Source organism: Anguilla rostrata, chromosome 4 (genome assembly GCF_018555375.3).
Source record: "Anguilla rostrata isolate EN2019 chromosome 4, ASM1855537v3, whole genome shotgun sequence".
Classification (NCBI taxonomy): domain Eukaryota; kingdom Metazoa; phylum Chordata; class Actinopteri; order Anguilliformes; family Anguillidae; genus Anguilla; species Anguilla rostrata.
The window spans coordinates 22,771,067-22,798,514 of record NC_057936.1 but is presented as its reverse complement, the minus strand read 5'-3'; the positions used below and the strand labels follow the sequence as shown (position 1 = coordinate 22,798,514).

Here is a 27,448-nt window from a genome sequence, read left to right as displayed (position 1 = left end):
AAAAAAACAAGTAATAGCTAAGGCCAAGGATTACTCTGTATCTACTCTGATGGTCCTAATGCTCTGACAGTCATTCAGTTCTGTGATTGTACTTTAATGATTCTACAGATGATGGTACGGCTCCCTTGTCCACCCTGGAACATTCATAAGCTGTGGGCCCCAACATTCATGTCCTGCTTTCTTTACTTCCAAGTGTCGGGCACAGTTTACTGCTGTCACCTCCACCGAGTTCAGCTCGATCGCACGTATTTTAGAGTGGGACGTGCCGCAGCCCACGCTAGCTCTGTTTGCCTTCAGCGGTGCGCTGTGACCCGCTCTCTCCGCTTGCGTGTGCTTTCTTACCCATGCGCGATCTTACCTGACTGTCATTTCGTTACATTTTCCAAATGTGCATTTCCCATCCCCTGAATAAGCTGCACCTTGCCTTCCGTGGGCTGATCTGACTTGGCAAGGTTCTGGAATTTTGAACTAGCACAGATTTATTTTAAGTTCCGTGCGCAGTCACTGACACATGGAAAGTGAGCTGCTGTTTTCTTGCACTCTGAAAACGGAGTGGTTCCTGCTTGTTAATAAACAGGTGTCTGTACCCCTGGAGGTAATTACTGTTTCCTCCCTATTAAGAGTGACTGTGTGGTGGGTATTGACTGATCCTTGCGGGGGAGGGGCTTACTGAGGGGCCTTCAGGTTGGCGGCATCTCTTGGAAAGCTCCGCAAGGCCGATCAGAGTCTTGCTTTTCTTTCGGCGCAGATGGGAGACCTTGGAAGGGGAGGAAAGGGAAGTGAGCTGAGGAACAGACGGTTAGTTTGGAGTAATATAAACATTTTAAAGACTTCACAGGGGTGCGGTATGGTTGGCTTTAAACAAGAGAAAACAGTTCCTGAGCACCAGGGAGCACGGGCACTGTCCTCTGAACTGTGGTAAACTGGTTTAGCTGCTCAGTCAGTGGTGAGAAGGTGCACAAGCACCTGTTCACCTGGACAGTATGTTAAATTTGAAATTTAGCAGACTTATCCTGAGAGTCTTACACAGATTACTTTTTCTGTTTTTACATAAAGCCCATGCAGCTGGATATTTTACTGAAATACCGGTTAAATACATTGTTCCTCTGTATTGCAGGATTGCCTCAGCTGGGAATCAAACCCACAATCTTTGAGTTGCATGCCCAGTGCCACAACCATTAAACTGCAGTGGATATCCTTTTGCCACAATTAAAAGAAAGAGGTCTGAGCATATACAGTCTGACCCAGAATTATTTGCACCCTTGATGAAAATGAATGGAAAAGACTCTATAATATAAACAACACAGATAAGTACTATATTTAACACTCAAACATAATTTTAAAACTATATACTGTTTATTACAAATGAAATCTTTCTTTAAAAAAATTCATTGAGTAATACTATTTTATCAAAACATAGGTGTACAAATGATTGGCACCAATAGAGATTATTTTAAGTAAATTAAAACAAGGTTAAATCTGCAGTGAAATTCAAAAGGTATAAATTAATCTCAGTCTTAAGGAACGGTTTCATGGCTTTCCATCATCTCCTGTTTCATTGGGCTATTAAAATGAGTTAACACATGGAAAAATCCCTTTGCCATCCATCCCCATTGCGAAAGCCAAAGAACTGTCAAATCAGTAGAGACAGATGGTTGTTGACCTACACGAATTAGGTAATGGGTATAAAAATACGTTAATGGGTTGATAAGCCACTAAGCACTGTGTAATTATCAAAAAGTCTGAAACATATGCAACAGTTTCAACCTTGCCAGAAAGTGAGTGCAAGTACTTTTGTCCCCACCCACAGTGAGGAATATGGTGAGGGAAAGAACTCAAAAATACCAGTTTAAGAACTGCAGTTTAATTGCATCTCAGGGTCACAAAGACTCTAAATCAATCATGAAATGCCACCTCTGTTCCAACTAACTTTCTTGAGGGGTTGCAACAAGAAAGCCATAATGAGAGTACTATGCAAATTCAAGGGTCTGGACTTTTCTAAACGTCATTGTAACTATGAATGGAACCAGGTGCTTTGGTCAGAAGAGATTAAAATTAAACTTTTGGCCACGTACACTGCTGCCATGTTTGGCATAAAATGAGGAATGCATACAAGGAAGAACACCTCATACCTACTATCAGATATGGAGGTGGATCATTGAGGTTTTGGTGCTGTTTTACTGTCATTGTCTAGGAGTTCTTGTTAAGATTGCTAGCGTAATGAATTCCACCAAGTGCTGGAACATTTCAGTTGAAAACCTGGTCGCTTCTGCCAGGAAGCTGAATGGCTGAGACTTGGCAGTAAGTGGGTCTTTCATCAAGACCATGACCCCAAACATATCTCAGGTTCAAAACAAAAATAGTTCTGTGAAAAGAAAAGCAATGAAGCAGTGTTTTCCATTGGCCATCTGAGTCACACTTAGACCATATTGAAAACCTGTAGTCTGAATTGAAGAGGGAGTCCATGTGTCCAAACCTAAGGTTATTGAGCATCTCCAATGGTTATGGAGGAATGGTTCAAGATCCCTTCAAATATGTTCTCCAACCTTATCACATATTTGGGAAAAGGCTCAGTGCTTTTATCCTTGCATGATATTTTTGTTGATTCCATTGAATCATGAATGGAGTACTCAGAAATGGTGTTATTTGTTTTCTTTTTTGTGAACTTTATCAAGTATCCATTAATTCAGGACCCGACTATGATAGTGTTACACAGTATATTGTGCTAAATAATTGTGTACAGTGTAAAGTAAGCTTATCAATCATCTGTCCAGTATGTCAATTCAGTAACTCGACCATAAGCAGGATCCAACCAAACAAAACCTGTGAACAACTCACAGTTGGTTATATAATCGTTACAGTTTTCTCATTCATTAGCTGTCTCATTCTGAAGCTTGATCTGCACACATTTCTTGGCAGCCATTTTTTGTTGCTCTCTGGCGAGCAGCTGTCTGTCTGTCACCATTAGTTCAGGGGCTTTGGTAATTGTTAAGTACGGAAAAGTACGGAACAGGCAGTGATGGGGGCTCATTCCCAGACTTGGCAAAACCCAGCAAGAGAAATACAAAAGCACTGCATAGATACAACACTTTGACACACAGTACCTCTTGATGATATAATGACGCAAAATAATTGACTGTTTTTGACTCATGAAATATGTTTGAGATTATGCTGATTTGCTGAACTCTGCTCATTTTCCAATTACATCATCAAGCATTTCTTGTTGATGTAATCAGAAGTAATCATGCTTTGTCATCTGTTTTGATACTTTTAATATTCATCTGGTGTTGGCAGTATTCATACGCTGCTATCAATCTGCTCACCACTAAGATTAATGTCCTGTATATACTGCAGGAGTTACAGATATTTTTAGCTCATGATGCCAGTTGTTTTGCTATAAATTATATGGCTGTGAAAAATATTTGATTCAGTTTTGACAGGACATTTCTGTTTTGAAAGGTCCCGTTCCATTTGAGAATGTAATGCCATTTCTAAAGGGCAGTGCTATTCAGTGTTTGCAGATCCTGCTTCAATTCTACCTTGCTTGCACTGGAAGTTATGGCGCAAGGTCAGAACTGCAACAGGGCTATACATCCTTTAAGTTTCAGTGCTATAGGCCTAACTGATACTGTTCAAGTTGTATGCAGTTGACCATTCAACTATGCGTGCCTTTCTCTTCCAGCATGTTCAAAGTTCAGAGTTCAGAATGGACTCGACAAGTGGATGGGAAATAGGTTACCGTCCCAGGTTGATGCACCCATATATACAGTAAAGCCGCAAAACAAATATAACTTGGGGGGCAGAGGTCAGTGTGGTTGTAATTTGTAAAACTTGACGCAGCAGCGCCGATTTCTGTCCTGCTGTGGGCCATTTGTCAGCGTCTTATGGGAGATCATCCTGTTGTTCCTCGCTGTGGGAACCCAGCCAAACATTCTGGAGTGCAGCGAGCGACAGTAGGTAGGCAAAAGGCCACTGCAGAAATTATAAACCTGTGCAGTTATGGGAAGCACTCTGTTGGCTTGGTGTCATCTTTTCATATGTGCAACAGTCAAAACTTACCATCGGTTTGATATGCCATGGCAAATTTGTTATTACTATCAGCTTTTGAAGAAAGATGAATCAGCATGGTTGAGTTATTGTTTTATTCTTTTTATTGGACAGAAGTGCATTTCCAAAGCATCTTACAGAGAATTAGTAGACACAAAGTCAGAGCAGATTACAAGAGCAAACCACAATTTACAATGTGCTTCTACAGCAAATGGTAACACTCTACATTCCATAATGGGTGTAGGTCAACAAATGGTGCATACGGATAAGGCATTCCCTCCCAGTTACAGGTCAGGGAGGCTGTTGTGGAAAATTCCATCTTATCCTATGTAAATCAATACTGATGTATTTTCTTCTAACCCAATTATTGAAGAAGACCCCAACAGGGTGCGACCCAACAGGAATTGTCCCCGTTGGCCCTCTCTCATTGATCCATGCTTGGTATCTCCTTTTGACATGTTTCAAATTGGATGAAGCCCCCTTCTGGAGAGATTACCAGGTACAGGATCCCAGGTTTGAGAACAAGCCAGGGATTTCTCTTGGGTTCCATTTCCCTGTGTCTGTGCAGATTCGTCAGTGGCATTACAGGGGCAGGTGGATGTATGGTGTTCGTAGTACATATCCACCAAAATCTGAACTCTGTGTTTTCTGAGTAAAAGGCTCTTATTAGCAAAAGGCTGTACACCTTGAAATGATGAATATGATGTTTGGAAACGAGGATGTCCTCCATCCTCTGACTGACCCCAGATTCACTGACTGCCTTTTCCGGGACAGCCCATACCATGCTCTACTCTGAGGTTACCACTGGCGTCAGTTAGTGTTTATATTTTACACATTTTACACTTATTAGTCCCCAAAGCAATCCCAGTGCCTTACCAACTGGCAAAGGAGGGATTATATGTCAGTGTTCAACACTTGAGGCACCCAATCCAAACATCCCCATTTTACTGTTTGAATTAAAATGAAATGTGCAAAATGAAGTGTATGCACGAAGTGATGAAAAATTACATGTTTTTGTTTGTTGTTACCTGGCAGGAAAGCTTGTAAATAAAAGAACAAATAAACGTGAAATCAAAGTAAGGAAACTGAGTCAAGGCCTGGCTGGCTGTCGTAAAACAGCTTGTGTTCTTCTCAAGGCCACAAAAAACAAAGTTCCTGGCTGCTGGCTGATCCCTTGTTGGTACGTGGATGGGTCCATTAAAAGGTAATAAATGCACATCCTTTATAGACGTGGATCATCGTGCACTCTTTTCGTCTTTAGGGCTGTGGAGGTCTGATTATGTACAATAGAGGGCATGCAGAATAAGCAGTAAACAGACCAGACCAGGAACTGGGGGTCCCTGTAGACTGGTTATGCAACACGGAGGGGAGCGTTCAAACGGCGGGGCTTCGTGTGCCCGGTGTTCACCCCTGCGGCTCTCGCAGGCCTCAGGAATTGCATCAAAACAAACGTATATGCTTTTTTCCCCCCGATTGTCACTGGTCTTTGAACAAAACACCGCTCTGTTCTTTCACACGCTACTGAAAGAAAAAAAAACAGGGTTTTTTTTTTTTAACAGGCGCTGTGTCAGTCAACCTCTGGTCTGGAATTAGCACTACTCTGCAATGATAACATCTGCTTCTCAGAACAAAAAGGAGCATGTGCTCAGATCCTGCCCCCCCCCTCCCATGGGTTCCCATGGACATCCCAATCCCACTCAGCTGGTGTCAATCTGCAAGGCGCCGATGGCCAGCGGTGACACAGGATGGCTCCCTGTGCATCAGTTTCCCCGGCTTTTATGACAATCCCTTATTACTGCAGTACCAAGAATGACAAGGTGAATCTATACAAAAACAGCTGTGGGACTAAGTTAGTAAAATAAAGGTTAAATAAATACATTTAAATTTTTCTTTCTGATTGAATTTCTGAATTGAAATATGTCCATAACATCGGTGCAGATAGACCCTTAGGTGTGAGGTATTTTTGAGGCTGCTTTTGTTTTATCCATGGACAGTGCCTTTGACACATTTAGTTTATTCCAATGGTTTATGTATGAGATACTCTAACTTAAAGGTCATAGTTTTATTGTTCGGTGCCAGTGTTCATGACCTCAAAGGAGCAAATAAAGGTGTGCCAGCAATGCCTTTCTCAATGTTGCTATGCAGTGCTCGTTAAAGTTTTAATTGTCAGTGTACAGTGTGACATTCACAGTTTCTGTGGGGCCAGGGCTGTGGGTATGTGAGTGTGTGTGTGTGTGTATGTGTGTCTGTTTTGTTTGTGTGTGTGTGAGAGAGAGAGAGAGTGTGTGAGTGAGTGTGAGTGCGTGCGACCGTGCGTGCGTGCGTGTGCGTGCGTGTGTGCGTGCGTGTGTGTGTTCTGCTGGCTTTGGAAGGCTGGCTCAGTTTCAATGCAATGGTAACCTCCATGGGAGAAACCCCAAATGGAACATGGACAAATAATCCAGAGTCTCCTTCTGTATGAGCAACTGCCAACCCAACAAAATGTCAAAGCAGACAAACAATGCCTGGATTTGTAGAGAAAGCAGATGTCAGAGCGATGGACCAGTGTCTTCCCTGGTCTGGGCAGAAAAAACAGGTTCTAATTATAGTCTTTTCTGATTATTAGCTTACATACAGTATCAACAGCAGTAATGTATTGTACAGAGCTAACTAGCTGACAGAGTTTCCTTTAGACGTATTTCTTGCACTGTGAGCTGCAAGATATTCTTATTTCTGAGAATGATGGTCTGTTGGTGAGTGCTGTCTAATTTTAACACTTCCTCTGGCACAACGTATTTTCTAAAAAAGCCACCGGAAAATAAAAATCAACATGTCTACACTAGTCAACGACAGGCTAGATGCATCCCATAGCCTGAGAGTGGTGCAGCATATTTATTCATCAGACGTTTATGCTGTTCTCTGTGCAGGTATCAACAAAAGACTTGTTAATTCCAGTCCACTGCTAAAAAAAGGCCTTCTTGGCAGACTAAATACTTTTGTCTGAAGTCACAAACTGCTTTCTAATTGATGTTACATGGGAGCACTATGTTCCCCATGTCTGTTAATAAATTCATGGTCATGAGTCAACAGGTGTCAAGATAAAGGTTCACTTTACAAGGATTATTTAGGGGTATTATATGCAATAGTTCAAGGTATCATAGTGAAATATTTTCACATTTTTAAATACAGACATGTCTTCATGTGTAGATATGGGCTTCTCCAAGGAGTCAGAATGCTCACAGGAACCTTTCTGTGTGAAAGGTGATACTTAGTAAGACATGCAAGCAAAGGAGAGGGAAGTGCCATCAATTTAAAAAAAAAAGCTAATCTTCACCAGCTGGGATGCATCTAGCATACATTAGACTGTTGTAATAATAGAAAAACCACTACTTGTACTGAAAAAGAAATACAGGTATGTGTCCAAACCAGTTATGTACTGGTTTTGGATATAATGCTTAAAAACTTTGGCCATGCATAATTTGTCCCTGGAGTATTCTGTAGATAAGAGAGTCGGAAACAGCACGCGAGCCTTCTTTGTGTTTCTATTTGCCGTGTGAATTACTGAAACACTGAGTCCCTTCTTCTTTACATACAATTTCAAAGAAAAGAACATTCGAGCTTTTAGTGCCTTGAATGCACTGTTTTGGTCTGTAACGTACTTTCTCCTGTCCTCCTCTCACACGGCCTCTGCAATTTTGATTTTACAGATATTTTAATATGAGGTTTTAATTCCGCCCAGTAGAGGGAACCTCTCCCAAGAGGAAGCCCTTCAGCTGTCAGCATGGCATTCATGAATAACAATAACGTGCGATGCGCCCCCGCGTTTCTCAACCTTTCTTTCACCCAGTTTATTTTGGGGCTATTTTTCTTGTCATTCTCTCTTCCTTGGCTGTTGTTTTTGCCATCCTGAGTGAATGGGGATCTTTGTGAAAGGTGTGGGGACAATGGCGCTGGCTTGCAGTCCGTCAGGCAGGGGGGCCCTGATAAGTGCACTGAGCGCTTCCTGTTTGGCCGCAACTGGAGCGTCAGTCAGTCCCCCTCCACGTTCCCCACAAACGCCCTGGCCATTCCACACAATTTGTTTGGTTACATTATACCTTTTAAGGCCATGTTCGTATTTGAGGTGGTCTACTGTGCAGCGGGGATTGATGATACACTGTTAAATCTTAAATGTTAAATATCAAGTGAGAAAAAAAAATTGTGAAGAAAGTGGAGATAGAGGCATATTCAGTTTCTTCTTTGGGCAGTACATTGTATTTATGCATTTCGTTAATGAAAAACACTTTCCCTACATCCACCAAAAGACTAAATGTACAATGTAATATGTAAACTATTCAGTTTCATTCTCAAATCAGTGCCTCTGAGTCATACTTCTACATAATCAAGCTATATGGTTTTAATCTGCGCTAAACTTCACCGGCCTATCAGGCCCAGTGTCTCCAGTTCCTTCAGCTTCCCTAGGCAACACTTATGAACAACAGTTACAATCAGACTCCTTGAAATAGGACTGGGAGCCTTATAATACTATGCAAACATTCTTGTTATCGTTGTATAACTGCCTAATAAATCCACGCCGAAGTTAAGCTTTCCTTTAATCGGACCCCAGCGAAAACATATCGATTCTAGGAAGGAGTTTTTCAGGAATTTGTCATTCAAGGCTTATTTTAGATGTCTGGAGATGATAGCCTGAGAATGGGGCTGCATATTTATTTATTCATTTATGTTTATTCTGTTCTCTGTAGTGTACAGATATATAAACAAAATGCCAGGCTTGCTAATTCCAGTCCTCTGCCAAAAGGCCATCTCTGCTGTCACCACACTAAAGTCACAACCTGCTTTTTGCTTGATGCTACATTGCAATGCTGAGTTCTCCTTGTCTGTTCATAAATTGGTCATGGTTCTACAGGTTTTCAGGTCATGGTTCACTTTGCAGAACCTTGGGTTTGTTGGGGGTGTTACTTGCAATGATTGAAGGTGTAAGTGTGCAGATAAGTTGTTTCTGATCAGAATTCATCAAGCTGCTGTAACACTCCCTCCACCATGTTTAAAGAAGAAGCAGGGTGCTTTGGATCATGAGCAGTTCCTTTCCTGCCCCACACTTTCCTCTTTCTATCGCTTTGGTGCAAGTTAATATTCATCTCATCCGTCCATAAGAGTTTGTTTCAGTACACCGTAACAGGTTTTTTTTGGCAAACTCTAACCTTTTTGTTCCATTCTGTTCTTGAGGCTTACCAGTGGTCTGCATCTTGCAGTGAACCCTCTGAGGAAACTGAAAAAGTGTTTTTCTTCACAATTAAAAGTTTTCTATGGTCAGCCACTGCAGTAGTTTTCCGTGGTCTATCACGTTGTTTGCTGTTGCGGGCCCCTACAGTGGGTCAGAATGTGCACAGGAACCATTCTGTGTGGACTGTGATACTTCACACAACCTGTAGCCTATGCTAAGAAAAAGGAAGCACAATCAATTCATGAAAAGTAACATCCACTCTCAGAAGGGGAACCTTATAAATTAACAGAGAAGATAGTATGAAGAAAAGGCATGGGTGGATCTTTTCTTTCTCCCCCCAAAGGACACAAATAGCAAGGCAGAGCCTTCAAAAGCTACATACATGAATATTTATGAATGGGGAGATGCATCTGGGACCGGTGCAGTCGAGCGCTCACTCTACCTGAGAAGCTATAAATAGACGAGTGTCTCCGCTCCTTCGCCGAAGGAAGCTATTTTTAGCCTGACCAGTGCGGCCATGTGGCACTGAAGCCCGGCTGTCAGGGCGCGTGGACGCGGATCGAGGAGACGCACGGCGAGGAGGAGACGCACGGCGAGGAGGGAACGAGGCGGAGGAGCAAGAGGAGAAGGCGCAGCGACAGCGCCGGCCCCGAGCGCCGGTATTTTTAGAAGGCCCGCCCTCCCACCCGCCGCCCACGCTTTCCCTCAGAGTCCCCCCGCCATTCCTGTGAATCCACTGCATGTAAACAACCGCGCTTTCGATACGCGTATCTGAGCCACGTGCAGCCGCCCCGCCCCCCTCTCTCTCATACATACAGATATTCTCTCACATGAATGGAGCGTTCGCTGCAGATTACGTAATATCTGCTCCTCATGCATCAGCTAGTGGGCATTGAAGAACTCGTCCGTGCTCCTTGCAGAACTAAAACCAAAGGACGCTATTGTACTGCAGAGAGAAACTGCACTGAACTGCCTGCACTCGGGGTTGGTGATGTCCCTATCACTCCTTCACTTGCTTCTTCGTTCAGTCCGTTTTTCCAGATGCCCCTCATTATTGCTGTTGGTAGTGGTCGTGTCTATAGTCCGATGCATGTAGTGCTTCTGGTCTATTTTGGACCAAAAAAGAAAGATAATATGCCCCACACTTCACCTGTGGACAAAGGGGAAAATGTCTCATTAAAATAAAGGCTGGAATAAATTAATTTTAACTCCTGTTTATGTTTTGCTACCAAAATCTCTGAATAGGCACTGTGGCATCTAAGAGTGCTGCTCCTTCAGCAATGATTTAAATGCTATTTCCCATTACCACACAGGCATCAGAGGAGCGAGGTTGTAAGCTGTAATTGTTACAGACAGGTATGCAAAGGATGTGAAATTTTTTTCTTCATAGAGTGGAGTGGGCAAAAATGGCGATAGGCCAAGTGATTGGGATTTTACTACACCTGAAGGGGCCTATTTATAGCCGCAGATGCTCCGACATCAGTGAGGGAGAGCTATTTTTAGAACTCCGCCTCATACATCACAGTGACCTTGCAGCTGCCGCCTGAATCGCCATCGTTGAACTACTTCTCCTTTCCCACCGAGAGAGAGAGAGAGAGAGAGAGAGAGAGAGAGCCGGCGTAAGAGCAGCCCCGCCGTCCAATCACACGCCGCCGATCCAGCTAGGGAGAGCGTGCCGAGTGTGAGCCCGTGCTTGCGTGACCGGGGGGCTGCCGTCCCTCGGCGTTCCCGCATTCTGGAGCGCGCGTAACGGGGGCAGGCGAGCGGGATGACGTGCGTAACGGTCCGAGCGTCTTTTCCGGGAAATGCTGCCATTGTGCATGAATGGTCTAAATGACCCTTTGGTGAAATTAACTGGTTATAGATTGATTGCTTGATATTTTTAGGTCGGGTTTAGAAAGCGAGAGCGGTTGCGAGTCTGGTGTCAGCCGCCACGCACTTTGTTTCAGTGCGCGCGGCGGAAGAGAGGCGAAGGCTGGGCGCGTCTGAAGGGTGCAGGTGAAGTCAGCGCTGACGTCAGTGCGATTGAGTTAAAGAAAAGGCTCTTTATACGCACAGAGCTTCTGATTCAACGCCACCCCGGACACCTCTATTCAGCGCTAGCTCTGCCTCTCAGTCCTTCCCACTGTCCTTTTTTTTGTTGCCTTTTCAGAACAAAACACAGGCGTACAGAATTGCGTGAACACGGTGATTTGTGCTAATACAGTTTGTGAAATTAATAGTTGGCAACAAAAACACAGTTGAATTCATGAATGAATTTCTTCTCATCTTACTACAGTGCGCGGAATTACTGCTGGCAGGGAGAGCATGACGGTGGATGAAATTGCATTTGCCAAACATAATTCACAGTGTGCAGTCCATCAGGCGCAGAAAGTAGCGCTGCTCGTAGCAGTGTCAGGATTCCTTGCTTGCCTTGGGTGTCTTCATTCCTTTGAAGGCGTTTGAGTTGAAGGAGGGGGCCCTTTCCAGTGCACTAATGCTGACACCTATCCCTCTCTCCCTCCCTCCCTCCCTCTCTGTATCCCTCTCTTTCTGTCTCTCAGTTTTGATGTTGAGAATGGCCTGTCCGTGGGCCGCAGCCCCCTGGACCCCCAGGCCAGCCCGGGGTCGGGCCTCGTGCTGCAGGCCAACTTCCCGCACAGCCAGCGCCGGGAGTCCTTCCTGTATCGGTCCGACTCGGACTTCGACCTCTCGCCCAAGGCAATGTCCAGGAACTCCTCAACCGCCAGCGAGCTGTGAGTACACTGACCCTCTCAGGTCATCTGGACACTCTCAACCCCCCCCCCCACCCCCCCTCCCAATCAGACATGACATACACCATTTTCTGTTGTGTTTTAAGTAATCAGACTAGATGTTTCTGTTGGGGCAGACATGGGGGACCGGAGCCTTTGACATAGAGACATAGAGGTTGTTTGGGGCTAATGACATTCTGGCAAGATGGTGACCCAGGATGCACTGTTAAGTCTTTATTATTAAATATAACTGGGAATGATAATCAAGTTCTGCTCTCAGAAATGCCTTGTCCACTTCATAGGACTATGATATTTTTGCCCAAATGAACATTACAACCATTAGTTTAAAAGAAAAAGACTGGGGCTGGGGTTCAGTCAGGATTTGCCCCCCTAACTTTGAATAACAAGTCTTTTTTCTTTACAAACACAGAGTTTAGTGAGTTTAGCAATCTTGTCAAACAGACCATGTGAACACAAACTGCCACTTGCATTTATTTGCAAGTCAAAGTTAAGCAGAAATGTTGACTGAATACAAGCCGGGGTCCAAGCAACAGTATTTAATATTCAAATATTTCAAAAGATCCTGTTATGACATTGGGCAGTGAAGTTTTATAATCACAGTCTCTTGGTATACTTGCAGGGTTGCGTTTTATGAAGTTAAATTAGAAATGTCCTTTTGGGAAGCAGAAAGACTTCAAACACGTTTCAGCTCAGCAGACTGAATCCAATAAAAAGGCTGAGTTTTCTAAAAAATTCAAAGGCAAATTAGCGCAACTCATGAAACCATATTGCCCTTCTGTGGGTTTGGAAAATGTGTCATGAGCTCCGGTTTAAAAGCCGCCAGTACCCCCGTCCAGATGCTCTTTCCATCCCAGCCACGTTTGCACACGGGGCTTTTTTCTGTGAGGGCCGCTCAGTCCACAGGCGGCCATTTTATTTCTGTTTGTTTGTTTTTCCAGCCTGGGCGGAAGCCAGGCCCCCTTTTTTCTGAATAACATAGTTACAGAAGGCATTGCGCAGTCACAGGTCAACTCTTGCTTGTGTTTTTAAAGGGAAGAGGGCTTGAAGCACTGGGAAGTCAGCTGGCTGGCTCGGTGAGAGAAGCGTGTGAAAAATTGTTGTCTTTTTCCTTAAAAGCGCTGCTCCTTCACGAGGGTCAGAGAGATTCTCTCCCTTCTACCTGTAACACATCCCCGCCTGACCCTACCTGACCCGCCCTAACACCTCACAATCCCTGCTAACACGAAGTGTCAGTCCTAGCTTAGCTGGTGTGTGTGCTGCATGTATAACTGCAAGGGAGCTGTCTTAGCTACTTTGGCTACCGTATTAAGATGCCTTTGTGCGTGACCCATTAATTTAAATGGGTCTGACTTTTTCTTCTCCCACAGTTTTTACAGTTTACATGCATGCCACTCGCTCTCCTTGTCTCCACAGAGCTTTGCTTTTCAGTTGCTTAATATTTTGGACCTAAGTGTTTAATTAACCATGTATGTGGAAATAAAACAGTGTTTTTTATATTTTCTAAAATAGTTTTTATGTCTGGGAGTTTCAGTGTCAGATACTTGAAGTATGGCTATCCCATCAAAGCACTCCTCTAGCCTGTGCAGTTATTTAGCCGCTGCAAGTGTACAGCATTGTATGTATTTTTTGTGGTCATGCATCTGAGTCCCTCCTTGACCTGTCCCCGTATGTAAGGGTCATGCTTGCTTGCGCTGGCTTTGGCGCAGGCCCGGGGATCTGGTTTTCCTGGGACAGTTGGGCTATTTTTAGATGACACTGGGACCAGGCTTTCGCTGAAAGTCTGATGAATTCTCTTTCATTCCTTGATGCATGTTTTCCTCTGTGTGCTCTGTGAATCATATCACTTTCATTTTCTTTTTGTTGCTTTAGACATGGAGAAGACATGATTGTGACGCCATTTGCACAGGTCAGTTTAAATGGAATACTATATTTGTGTTTTATTGATTTTTGCTTCTAGGATTTTATGTTTTAAATATATTGATTTTAATAATATTACTCATTAAAAACAAACACTGGCAACAGGATGCTTGTGAGTGTGTACATATTTGAACACTTGGAAGATATTTCAGAAAATTGTGCCAGCACTGCACAAACGGCACTGTTTGTTCATACTCTGTAACAGGTGCTGGAGCTGTTTGTGCCCAAATCAACAGACAAGCTTACCCACCACCCACCACACCCTAACCTCCCCCCCACACCCCAAACACAGTAAAACATGATGGGGTCCCATTTAAAATGTAACATTCAACATAATGATGACAAGCTTTGCAGTCACAGTAATTGGAAAAAATAATTACAAAGCACAATTAATAGAAATTGGCTTTACAGTGCTGAGTGGAGAAGATGTGTACACATACTAAACCCTTCAGCGGTGAGTTTCTGCGGATACTGGCTTTTTTAATGCTTACAGAACCAGCCTATCCTCCACTCAGCTGTCTGTTGCCTTCAAATCTGGCCAAAAGCTGTCACTCAAGCCCGAGGCAGCTCGATCAGGAAGGAGCGCCAGGGCGCAGTCAGTGAGGAGGGGGTTCCGTGGCCCCGGAGTCAGACGCGGGGTCTGCGCCCTCTTCATGTGCTGAGGCACGCATTACGAGGAGCGAGTGTCACCGCTCCGCTCAGGTTGCCAAACAAGTGGCGAACCCGACACCGAGTGCGTCGGTGGCGGATGCTGACGGGCGAGGAATCCTCTAGGTTTAGGAAAGGCGAGAGCGTTTACGTGCTGGCTGCTGACGGGGGGGCCGCGGGGCTCTCGGACCGTGTGACGCTGTCGCTGAAACTGTGGGGTGATCGCACACCGTGGCCCTCCTCTGTTGTAGGTTCTTGCCAGTCTGCGGACGGTGAGGAGCAACTTTGCGGTTTTGACTCATCTACAAGATCGAGTGGCCGGAAAGTAAGTTGTTGGACACAAATTCCCAACATTCCAGCGTCTCGGTCAACCCCTTACACTATGAAACTGTCACTCAAAGTGCTTTCATACAATGAACGTACCTAAATGTATAACCAAACATCGAATGAGTAATATGGGATAACTTATACTGATTGAAAGGAGGGGCTTGTCTGGTAGCCTATGGGCACCTGTGGTTGCCAGTTCCTGGCAATATGTGTCCCACTTCTGTGGATTCTAGTCATAGTTAACCTGGTCTGACCTGGCAACCATAAGGCCCAACCTGAATGCAGAGAGTCATTTTTTAATGAACATTTTTCAGGTTTGTATTAAATATTATTTAGGCAGTACAGAAACCCATATATTAACGAAGCACCACAGGCCCAGCAGAGAGAAAGGGCCAGGTGGAATGGGGTATTGCGGGTTTCAGGTTGTGTATGTGCAGACATGATTCTGCCTGCTCCTGCTCACTCATGCTGCCTGTCCACTCCTACAGGAGGACTCCCGGGAGCAATCCTCAGTCCATGTGCAAGCCAAGCCTGCCAGGTGAGTGCAAAAGCACAGCCACACACTACACAGGGCGTGTCACATAGGGTGGCCGGGGTGGCACTGGCCACCTCTGGAACTTGATTGGCCTCCCCTATTTTTCCACCTAAAACACTGCATTATCATTGGCTAATGTTACTGTTTGGCAATAGTGTGGCCCACGTGGCCACCCCATGAAGAAAATCCTGGTAACCACCATGACATTACAGTAGGGAGGTGTAGCATGCAGCAGGGCTGTATGCTTGTGAGTGCTTTCCTTCTGTTAGTGTTATATTGCATTTCTATAATTCTGTTAAGGTTTTAGTAAGGAAAGCAAGAAAAGGTCGTTTTGAGTTTGTGTAGAGCCTTTTGTGATTTCACCTCAGTCCGTCAGGCACCCTTAAATGATGGTATAAACACTAAAACAGCCGAATACTATGCTGATTTCTATGTGTCTGATTGTCTGTGTGCTATATTCCCTTCAAGCCTTATTTTTTCCCCTTTGATCTAAGATACAAATGAATTCCATTCAAAATTGTGTGCATTCTGCCAGTTAATAAATCTAATTCAAAAGGATTATAAATGGGCTCATACAGAGCCCGAAGGTGTCAGTAATGAAAATCACATCCCTCTCCCTTTTTCCCTCCTTTTTTTTTTTTTTTTTTTTTGCTTATCACAAATGTAAACATGGGCCACGGTTTCTATGGTAACACAAGATGGCCGTTCGCTGACAGAACTACTCAGAAGGAGTACCGTTAGTTTTTTCAGGCATCTAGCTGTAAAAAGAGGCTGGTTGAATGTTTTTTTAAATTTTTTTTAGATTTTAATGAACCTTTTATTAGAAGGGAGGAAGAGAAAAGCGAACTGACTGAATGAACGGGAGCGTCTCCAGCTTTGAATGAAGCCTCCTCCGCCAGACCCAAAACAAAGAGCTCTTTGCTCACCTGCTGCAGAGGGAGAGCAGAGGGAATGAAGGGTGCTCAGGGATAAAGTCAGACACAAAAGCTCTCTCTTCCGAACGCCACTGTGAATGGCCGTCCGGACCGAGCCCAGACAGTCCGCAGCAGACACTTAATCCTGGAGGCAGCAGGAGCGGAGGAGGGGGGTCTGACTGCCGAAGCGGCGGGGTAGGGGGTCTATCGCGGCTGCGGCGGGGGGGGGGGAGGGGGCCGTTTAGAGGGCGGGACGCGGCGGCGGAAGGTCCCGGCGATGAGGGGAGGCTGCCCGCGGAGGCGGCGGCGCGGCCGGGGAGGCGCGGGGTGGCGGCGGGCACCCGGGGAGGCGACGGAGAGCTGAGCCCGCGAATGTGCCTGTGCCCCGCAGAGGAGACCTATCAGAAGCTGGCCATCGAGACGCTGGAGGAGCTGGACTGGTGTCTGGACCAGCTGGAGACCCTGCAGACGCGCCACTCGGTCAGCGAGATGGCCTCCAACAAGGTGAGCAGCGCACGCTCGGGGCCTGCGGGCCCTGTGGCCCGCCCCACACCCCACGCCCAGGCCTGCAGATCTGTGGCCTTCCACTGCAGGGTTGCCAGATGCCTGGTTTTCTTCCGGAATGTCCAGATTTCATTTATTTGTAAGGGTCCGGTTTGTGGTGCTGACTGGACGATATAATATCCGGTGTGTGTAATTGATGGGAAAACAATTACTGTTAGTTTGTAATGAATGGCCATCTCAACTATGCCCAGTCTGTGATTTGGTCTACCATCAGTCCTGACAGTGACACCTCCCCCCCCATCACCCCAACACCCCCATACCCCTACCACCCCCCGGTCTGCCATCGTTTCCGACAGCTGCCCACCTCGTTTGCAGCAAAGCTTTCAGATCTGCGCGCTGCCGTCCGGTTCTCACAAATTCTAAATCTGGCAACCCTGCTCCACCAGCCTGTGGATGTGAATAGGGTTAACCTCATTCAGTCAGGAGGGGAACTAATGTAATCAGGTGACGGAGGTGCGACGCAGCGCAACTCCCAGGAGAGCGCTGGCGTAGTTTCTGAACGCGGTCCAATTCCGCAGGACGTCACTGGCGTCCCGTGACACTTCCATTCAGGACAGCTGTGCGCTCACGCTTCTTTTTTACGCCATTTAGCAGATGGTCTCATCCGCCGGGACGTGCATGGCTTACATTCTCTGCTTTGCTGAAGCAATTTAGGTTAAGTGCCTGAGTACAACGGCATAACGTCTCGCTCCCCACACATTTTCTGATTGGCTGCGTGTGTTTCAGCGAGGTCTCAGCCGCACGCGGGTGCTGGTGAGCTGCGTGTGAGGCGGTTATGTTGAGCGCTGCCTGTTCGGCGGGCTGGCGTCTCTGGCGTTTGTAACGCAGAGGCCAGCTACAGTAAGGTGAATCGGCCACCATTACTGCCGTGTTTCTGCCGTCTTCTTGAATGGAAAACTTCCTGCTATTTTTGAATGAAGCGGTGTTTGCACATGCCCCACTGCTCCAGCTCCCTCCTCCTTCCCTGTCGTGTGCTGGAAAATGTGAATGAGTGTGGGGCTGAGGATGTGATGTCACGTTACACTACAGCGAGCTAACCCCATCCCCCGCCCACACTGCAGCTCTACGCTTGTGGGACTCCACCATTGGCTCATCTCTCAGACTGCTGACCTGCTTCATGCTACAGTCATGTGTACAGCACACGCGCACACCCACACACACATATACACATGCACACACATGCACACACCTATGCTCATACACACATTCTCTCACACATATGCACATGCACACACGTTCACACACACATATACACATGCACACACACGCACACACATATGCACATGCACACCCACGCACACACACATATACACATGCACACACGTTCACACACACACATGCACATACACACACGCACACACACCCAAACACGTATACATATGCACACAACACACTCACATATGCACATACACACGTTCACACACACACATGCTCATACACACACACGCACACCCACACACATATATACATGCACACATTCTCTCACACGTGCACATACACACACGCACACACACCCAAACACGTATACATATGCACACACAGTCATATGTAAATACACACATGCGTGCACACCCACACACACTCACACAACAATCCCATGCAGATGCACGCACACACACACACTGCTCTACATCTCCCTCCCATTACCGAGGGGCTTCAGCAGAGGAGGATGAGAGTTGGCTCAGGAGGCCATCATGAGAGCTGTTTCTGCTGTGCTTCAGACCACCACAAAAACCTTTATTTGGCTTCTACACCGTTACCCTTACTCTCCTAAATTGGGGGGATTACAGGCTTGATTCTTGTTATTTATTTGAATTCTGAGTTTTATTACATTACCTTCTTAGCACAGTACATCCTTTATTATTTTAAAATGTTATTTATCAAGTTTTTACATATAAGTAGAATTTGGTTTTATTTCAGCCTTGAGCATAGGTTCTTAAATTGAAAGAATTTAGCTACACTGACATTAAATTTACTCTCAACAATGAAAACTGGCACATAGCTGAAATATTCTAGCACACTTCCTTCGTCTGTGAAGCGGTGGTGTGTTTACACATTCTGTAACCTGTTAATGCAGTTAGAATGCAGTAAATTGCTCTAGAGCACAAAAGTATTGCCAGGGTGCGTTTGGAGGTTGAGCAGGGTCTGGACGAGTGCGCCAGTGGTGCCCTGTGCATGCTTTGTGTTTCGGCGTGAAGAGATGACCGTTTTCACACTGCAGTGTTTCAGGGGCGCTGAAACGAGCGCTGAAACGCGCTCTGAATCCAGCTCTGAATCGAGCGCTCACCCTCAGCGCTCTGCTCCGGCTTCCTTCACACGCCCCTTCCAGGCAGCTCCGGCGCCCTGGCTCAGGCGTGCGCACGCATGAATGGAGCGTCCCGTTGAAAGAGTTAAGCAGCCTATTGATCGCTCCGTCCTCGCGCTTCGCACTCCAGGCGCGCTGTGCATCCCCCACCCCCTCTCATCCAGCTCCTTCCAACCGGCACCGCCCCCCCTTTACCGAGGCCCACCAATCGGATTGCCGCAGTCTTCCCAGTCTCTGTTGCTGAGAGCTGCCGATTGGCTGAGGGGGCATCCCGCGTGCGGGTAGTTCAAGGGTAGATGCGTAGCGGGAAGGGGGGGGGGGGTGGAGGGAGTGAACTGGAGAGAACCTTCTTCTCTCAGCCTGCCTCAGTTTGCTGGGGAGCGAGTGCTGCGGGGAGGAGAGAAGGTGAGATCGCGAGTCAGTCATGCGTCCCCGTGCGGTCCGTCCGGCCGGACGCACGCCCCTGCCCCCCTCCCTGCTCCGTGTCCGCCCGTGGCTGCTGGGACACCTGGTCTTCAGTTAAGCGCCTCTCCCCCCCCCGCCTCCCCGCGCCGCGGAGGGTCCGATCGCACTGGAACTCTGAAGCTTGGGCAGCCAGGACAGGCGCACGCAAGCCTGCGCGCGGACCTCCTCGTTTACGTCCTCCCCGCACGCGTCTTCCCGCGCGGAAATGCCCGAAGTCAACCTCCTGATTTCTGTCTCGCGGACGTTCGTTCAGGTAAGAGAGTTCAGCGCACGTGGACGCCGCCGCTCGGAAAAGTGTGTGCAGGGTCGCGCTTCCCTTCTGCAGACTGAACACTCACTCTTTCAAAGAGAAATTAAACTGCTGCTATCGCTCGTGTGCTTTGTGTCTGCAGAGCGTGAAGTGCTGCATGATTTTTTAGTTCGGCTGCAGCCTTTTAAGCCGGAGTGCTGGAAATGTCAGTAATTAGGCTAAACTGGTTGTGTTGTGATGTACAGAGGAAGCTGGGGTTTCGTGTTTGTTTGGCTGATGTCTTTGCTGCGGGAGAGCTTTTGGAAACGAGCGGTTCTGTGCACAGGCAGGCGTGCGCGTGTCTCCACGCTGTTTCATTACAGTTTGATTTTGTGCCCACGTGTATGATTACATAAGAGCCTCTGCACAGATGAAAGACTGATCCCCCCCCCCCCCCAAGAGAGTAAGCATTGCTCCCAGATGCCTGTAGCCACTCTGAGTGGTAGTGTGGTGGTACAGGGTGCATGGAGAGCTATGTACAGGATGTGCCTCACAAGCGGTTTTACCCACTTCAACAGCATGACACTTTGCCTCACTTTACCCCTATACTTAACGTGTTGCAGTTCGGAGAACGGATATGGAGATTTTTTACGCTTCAAAACAGTCAAGAGAGCTCACTTTTAGAACATTGTTTTATGTATGTATACTTATTTAATATTTTATATTATGTCTTATGGTTTGATGGTTCATTTGTTGTAAATGAAGGAATATAAACATGACGGAACATTATTGCATGATGAAACGCCAATTCATGATTCTATACAGACTGTGCTGTACTGTGTGGAAGCCGCCCTTGAAACACTAGTGCCCCTGCCTGACTGACTGACTGACTGACTGCCTGACTGATTGAATGCCTGACTGAATGCCTGACTGACTGACTGACTGACTGACGGTCTCAGAAAGTTAACTTGAGTGCAGAAATGTAAGGGGGAGCCGCAGCTACTGCGAAGCGTTCGATTCTTGTTTCAGAACTGTAACTCATGCTGGATATCCTGCTGTTTGTCTCTCTTGAAGACTGTCCTGATGGCCTAAGCTCACCTCTCTCCATTTATTATGTTTGTTTATTACTGCTACCGAATGTTCCTTAACATTCCATAAAATTTGATTCTGTGTTTCCCAATATGCTTACCAATATTTTCAGGCATATTGTCTCACGCAGTGCAGCCTTCCTGTTGCTTTCTGACTGGCTTTGACAGACTTACAGGACCTGTTTTTGCCTGTTTTACTTTTTTATTTTCTAAAGTGTGTTTTAAAAAGTATTTTTTTCTGGTGGTATTATCAGAATAATCTTCATTATTTTGGTTCTTATAGCTCACTAACCCTCAGAGTGCTTACTCATGTTTATAGGATGCAGGGTAGTTTTATACTTGTGGTAAATGTAATCTTTTATATGGAAAATGTGGTTCTTCAATACAAACTAAGTATAAATTGATTTCTTGGTCTTGCAGCTTTCTGTTCATGAAGGAAGCTAAAGCTAGTTTTAAAAAAATGCCATTGACTTGTATTTGGGGAGAAACTCAATGATGTAAAGATGTTTATTGCTCTGGCTATCTCCTTCTGGCACTAAACCTAATTTGAAGCACCTGCACTTTCAAGAGTAGTTTTTCTGGAATGATTTTTCAAAATTCCAAGGTAGTGTTCTAGAACTTTGCTTTGCATTCAACCACCCGTAGTGATTGTATCATCAGCTTTAGATTGTGGAGTGAAAACATTGCTAATCACATATTTGTGATCTTACACCTTAAAGGGTTAAATACTGTGTGTGGGTAGGTAGACTCATGCTCTGTGTTTTCTGTTTGATCCCTAGTTTAAAAGGATGCTGAATCGGGAGCTCACCCAGCTGTCAGAAACCAGTCGGTCAGGAAACCAGGTGTCAGAGTATATCGCCAACACGTTTTTAGGTAAGTGACTAAGCCGTCAAATGAAGGGGGCCATCTTTCTATAGCTAAACTTGAAACTGTTCAGACAAACATGGAGGTATTTCACAATAAGGATACATTTAAAGAGGGACATCTTTAAAGACTGAAAATATTTGAAACCTTTTTAAAACAATTTTGGAGAGCAAGCATTAACATCTATGGTAAGCATAGTAAGCATAAATGTACACAAGTGGTGATTTATGACTTATGAGTTATGAGTACTGGACTATGATTGTGAACCCACTTACACTTACGCAAAGTTTGTACACGTCTTTTTGCATATGCATATGTAAATATGAATATGTTTGAGAATGTGTTGCTAATTTATATTATAATTTTACATTTTGTATAAATATGTAAAAAAAAAGTCACACACCTTTGAGTGTGCTTAAATTGTCTTTTAAAATGTGTATGTACAACAGGTTTTATAGGGAATTTGTAAAGGCATGTGTTTGCATGTGTATATTCGAGCAAGTGTGTGAGCATATGCTTCAGAGTTGAAAGTAAGGGACAGTAACGTGGTCTTAAAGGAATAACCAACATTCCACGACACATTGTCTGTTGTTGCCATGGGGACAGTAATATTATTAGACTATTATTGCGTCAATACTCAGTGTTTAACTAATATTGTAATGGAATGGAGCTGCACTGAAATGGGTACAGATGGGGAGATGATAAACCTCAGTGATGTTAGTACATTTAAGATCATTCATTTTGTTTTGGCATTAATTTTAACAATGAGAACTTCGGCATGAAAGCTTCGGTGACAGAAATAGAGGAGAAATGTAAAGTACCTGTGGGTGAGACTTCGTTCCTGCCTAAAGACTGGTGTGCCCTGTAGAATTTCAGATACTTCACAGTATCTAAATCAAGTCTTGTTCCAGCTTCTTTTTTTGTGATGTGCATTTTGGCCGGGTGCAGTAACTGTTGAGTCGGTTGTAGATGTGAAGCTATGCTTCCTTGTGTCAAGTTTTTATGAACTCATTCGACTTGAAAGGGCGTCTCTTTAACAATTTCCTGGATTTCACTGTGTGAACTGAAGATGTGCTACTTGAGTGTGATCTGCTGTACCCTGAGTGTGCCCTGAAAAGTTCAGAAAACATGAGCTGATCAGCTGGTGCTTGCAGTACAGTATGTGAAAACTGTATGCAAATCTCTTGGATTCTTATTGCGCTTAGGGGAGACACAAAGATACTGACTATAACACACACATACATGTTCTGGGGGAGGGGGGAGGGGGGAGGGGGGAAAATTTGGTTCTATTAGCGTAACCAATCTGAAGCAGCGGTAAATATTAAAATGCACTTTGTGCGCGTGGTGCAGAGAAACAGCAAGATGTGGAGATCATGTCCCAGCCCCCCAAGGAGAAGGACAAGAAGAAGCGGCCCATGTCCCAGATCAGCGGGGTGAAGAAGCTGGCCCACAGCCCCAGCCTGGCCCCCACCAGCATCCCACGCTTCGGGGTCACCACCGACCAGGAGGGTCCTCTGGCCAAGGTGGGTGGGGCCCCTGTGGGTCCAGATGCGTACACAGACCACCGTTTATTTTTAAAAGACGCTGTGGCGGACCAGACGCCACATTTGGAAGAGGGCTTTTTTTCAGTTTCTGTTTTCCTCACTGGGATGGAATGGTTTTGATTTCAGGAGTTTGAAGAAATCAATCGATGGGGCCTAGACGTTTTCAAGATATCAGAATATTCTGGGAACCGCCCGCTGACGGTAGTGATGTACTCAGTTTTTCAGGTAAGAGCAAGTGGACGAAGTATTCAGTCCTCACTGGAGCCTAGATTAGGCTATTTACTGGTGTTGTTCCTGTCCATAGATTTGTTATGAGCTGTCTTTGTCTTCTCTTTACTGCTGTGCAGAAAAAAACGTTATGTGATTGGATGTTTATGATGTTGATGATGATAGTAATGTTTGTGTTGTTACTCATGATGATGGCAATGGTAAGGTCGATGCACTTGTTGACTGGTAACTGCCCTGTTCGTCCACAGGAGAGAGACTTGCTCAAGTCCTTTAAGATCCCCGCAGACACCTTCATCACCTTCATGATGACTCTGGAGGACCACTACCACGCCGACGTGGCCTACCACAACAACATCCACGCCGCCGACGTGGTGCAGTCCACCCACGTCCTTCTGTCCACTCCTGCTCTGGAGGTGAGTTTTGACTGAGAGAGTAAAAGGACTAAATATTCAGTGTTTTTACTTTTTTTTTTTTTTCGGCTTGGCTGGACTGCTCATTTCTCACCTGTCTCTCCTAGGCTGTCTTCACTGACCTGGAAATCCTGGCGGCTCTGTTCGCCAGTGCCATACACGATGTGGACCATCCAGGGGTCTCAAACCAGTTCCTCATCAACACCAGTAAGTTCCTCATCAACACCAGTAAGTTCCTCATCAACACCAGTAAGTCCTCCTCTGGTCACGGCCTCTCCTCCAGGAAACCGGCCAGTATAGCAGAAGCGCTCTGGGACTCAGAGTTTGGATTTGAGAAATCAAGTGGGTCACCTGGAGTTCTTATTCAAAATGCCTTGCGCCGCACTGCAGGATCCTAGCACTATGGATGGATGCCATCCCACTGGCGTGTAAAAATTCAGTTACAGTTTGGATTGGGGTCGGGTTTTGGCTAGGCATTGCACATGCTTTGGTAAAACTGTTTTGGATGAACGAGGCCATCTTTTTGATTACATCTGTTTGTACTTGTATGCTTCTCTAATCTAGAGCCATCTTTGGTGATCCCGTGAGCTGAAATTAGTGGACCCTTTCATAGTTACTGTATGGAAACAAAATGCATTTTAAAAAGCCATTTAAGACTTATGAGAAGCATACCGATCAAGCCATGTGTCTGTGGGCTCACTCACTGACATGTGTTGCTGTCTTTTTGTGTTCAGACTCTGAGCTGGCACTGATGTACAATGATGCCTCAGTGCTGGAGAACCACCACCTGGCTGTGGGCTTCAAGCTGCTGCAGGAGGACAACTGTGACATCTTCCAGAACCTGAGCAAGAAGCAGAGGCAGTCCCTGCGCAAGATGGTCATCGACATGGTGAGGGGGACGGCGGACTGACAGGCAGGAGCTCAACGCTGTGGGGAAAAAGATGACCTGGAGTGATTCTTTAGTCAGTTAGCCTAGATGTCATGTTGCTGCTTTTGCTTTAGATTAATCACATGAGCTTTAGTAGTTGAAGTGGTGTGTTGTAAAATTCCAATATCACAATTAAATTAGCGGGAAAATGAAACCGAAGGTCTTGTTTGGTGAGGATTCATTGAATCCAGTGAAGAGAGTGCATTACCTCATGGCCAGGTGTTTTGTCTACAGGCTGGTAATGGTAGAAAGGAGAAAGGAATACCGTAAACCGTGTTTTTCTTTGCAGGTTTTGGCCACAGACATGTCCAAACACATGAACCTGCTGGCAGACCTGAAGACCATGGTGGAGACCAAGAAGGTGACCAGTCTAGGGGTGCTCCTGCTGGACAACTACTCTGACCGCATCCAGGTGAGAGCACACCACGTTTAAACGTTGTGATCAAACATCCATAAAGGCTGGGTTGAATCTCTTCTTTTGGATCGCTTGTAAACATTATATAGTTGTAGGAGTGTGGCTAGCAGCACCTAGTTGGCCTGTATCTTTACTGGAGCAGGTCTCATACAGGTCTCTTGCTCCTTCTCCAGGTCCTCCAGAACATGGTGCATTGTGCTGATCTAAGCAACCCCACCAAGCCGCTAGAGATCTATCGGCAGTGGACCGACCGCATCATGGGGGAGTTCTTCACCCAGGGAGACCGTGAGAGGGACAAGGGAATGGAGATCAGCCCCATGTGTGACAAGCAGAATGCCTCCATCGAGAAGACCCAGGTCAGTAGAATGGAGTTCAGTTCTGTTAATTAGACACAGACTGGTACTGGGGCAGAGTAGAGTGAGAAGAGGCCTCTTTATCCAAAGCCTTAACGTCTCTTTTCCTCCTCCTCTAGGTTGGATTCATTGACTACATTGTCCACCCACTGTGGGAGACCTGGGCAGATCTGGTTCACCCAGATGCCCAAGAGATCCTGGACACGCTGGAGGACAACCGGGAATGGTACCAGAGCATGATCCCCCACAGCCCCTCCCCCACTCCTGAGGACCAGGACAAGGAGGGCGGCGCGGGGGGCGTGGGAGTGGGAGGGGCCAGTGGAGCGTCAGGAGGAGACAAGTTCCAGTTTGAGCTGACCCTGGAGGAGGAGGGGGAATCGGACACCGAGAGCCCCCCCGAGGACGAGCAGCTGACGCCCGGCTCGGGGGAGCCCTCCAGGACTCCTGCGGACGGCCAAGCCGGGCCGGCCTCCCCCTGCCTGGGCCACGCCCTGAGCCTGGCCAGCATTGGGGTTAGGAGCCCCCTCCACAGGACGTTGCCCTCCGAGGCGGACGGGGCCCCGGAGAGCGAGGCCGAGGACAGAGAGCCTGTCCCGGCAGGAAACAGCGTGACACTTCAACAGCACGGCACATAACAGCGGACTCACGACCCTGTCTCTGCGTCTGTGTGTGTGTGTGTGTGTCCCTCCCTCCCTCCCGGTGTGTGTGTGTGTCTCTCCCTCCCTCCCGGTGTGTGTGTGTGTGTGTGTGTGTGTGTCCCTCCCTCCCTCCCGGTGTGTGTGTGCGTCCCTCCCTCCCTCCCTCCCTCGGTGTGTGTGTGTGTCCCTCCCTCCCTCCTGTGTGTGTGTGTGTGTGTGTGTGTGTCCCTCCCTCCCTCCCGGTGTGTGTGTGTGTGTCCCTCCCTCCCTCCCGGTGTGTGTGTGCGTCCCTCCCTCCCTCCCGGTGTGTGTGTGCGTCCCTCCCTCCCTCCCGGTGTGTGTGTGTGTGTGTGTGTCCCTCCCTCCTCCCTCCCGGTGTGTGTGTGCGTCCCTCCCTCCGTCCCGGTGTGTGTGTGTGTGTGTGTGTGTGTGTCCCTCTCTCCCTCCCGGTGAGTGTGCACGCGTGTGTGGTGGGCTGAGCGGTAGCACAGAGGAGCACAGTGGTAGAGAGGGTGTGCTTCCAGCGAGTCTGAACTCAGACTACTGTCGCCTTACACTGGAGATGCCTCTGAAATAAGCCCACAGTTGTTTGACTTTTTTTTTTTTTTGTGTTTTTTGATCTTGTAGAACAAGAATGAATGCTTTATTTTTATTGTTTTTTTGCCAGATACGCCTGTTTTCCCCTCCTTTCATGTTATTGTTGGGTTAAGTGTCTTAGACACCGACTGCTGTATTTGGCTGTGGGATTACACAGTTCCTGAACATAACTGCGGGCAAACCAGCCACAATAAGGTCTACTGACAGAGCAAGGAATTCTACTGAAAACAGTCTTCCTTTGAATGACTCTACATGATGCTCGGCAGAAGAAGAGGATGGAATATATTCACTTTACAGGGTCCTGGAACTTTTGTACCAAAACTGTTAATTGAAGAAATTTATTTGACTTAAAATTAATTCACTATTTTATTTCTTTGTTTAGTAGCTTAAAACAATTTTAGAGTGATCAGTAAGCTGTGGCTGCAGTTTCACCAAATATGTACCAGATTAGTGAGAAAACCGTGACATTAACCTCA

The 27,448-nt window shown here is 46.3% G+C and overlaps 1 protein-coding gene across 10 annotated transcripts in view; it reads left to right on the top strand.

The window, feature by feature from the left end:
* LOC135252860 (3',5'-cyclic-AMP phosphodiesterase 4D-like) overlaps nt 1-26,500 on the top strand; it is a 91,561-nt gene extending 65,061 nt beyond the window's left edge. For 3 of the 10 annotated variants that reach the window (XM_064331456.1, XM_064331463.1, XM_064331461.1), the window contains exons 2-16: nt 11,794-11,985; nt 13,035-13,076; nt 13,873-13,909; nt 14,820-14,893; nt 15,384-15,433; nt 16,736-16,848; nt 21,775-21,868; nt 23,210-23,382; nt 23,530-23,628; nt 23,880-24,044; nt 24,149-24,248; nt 24,776-24,930; nt 25,259-25,381; nt 25,558-25,740; nt 25,857-26,497. In XM_064331456.1, the coding sequence (XP_064187526.1) occupies nt 11,794-11,985; nt 13,035-13,076; nt 13,873-13,909; nt 14,820-14,893; nt 15,384-15,433; nt 16,736-16,848; nt 21,775-21,868; nt 23,210-23,382; nt 23,530-23,628; nt 23,880-24,044; nt 24,149-24,248; nt 24,776-24,930; nt 25,259-25,381; nt 25,558-25,740; nt 25,857-26,372 (2,116 nt within the window). In that variant the 3' untranslated portion in view covers nt 26,373-26,497. Of the gene's footprint in view, nt 1-11,793; nt 11,986-13,034; nt 13,077-13,872; nt 13,910-14,819; nt 14,894-15,383; nt 15,434-16,735; nt 16,849-17,182; nt 19,932-21,774; nt 21,869-23,209; nt 23,383-23,529; nt 23,629-23,879; nt 24,045-24,148; nt 24,249-24,775; nt 24,931-25,258; nt 25,382-25,557; nt 25,741-25,856 lie in introns of those variants that run through there. The other 7 variants (XM_064331454.1, XM_064331455.1, XM_064331460.1 and 4 more) reach the window with 5 other exon arrangements.
* Nucleotides 26,501-27,448: the final 948 nt, after the last annotated feature.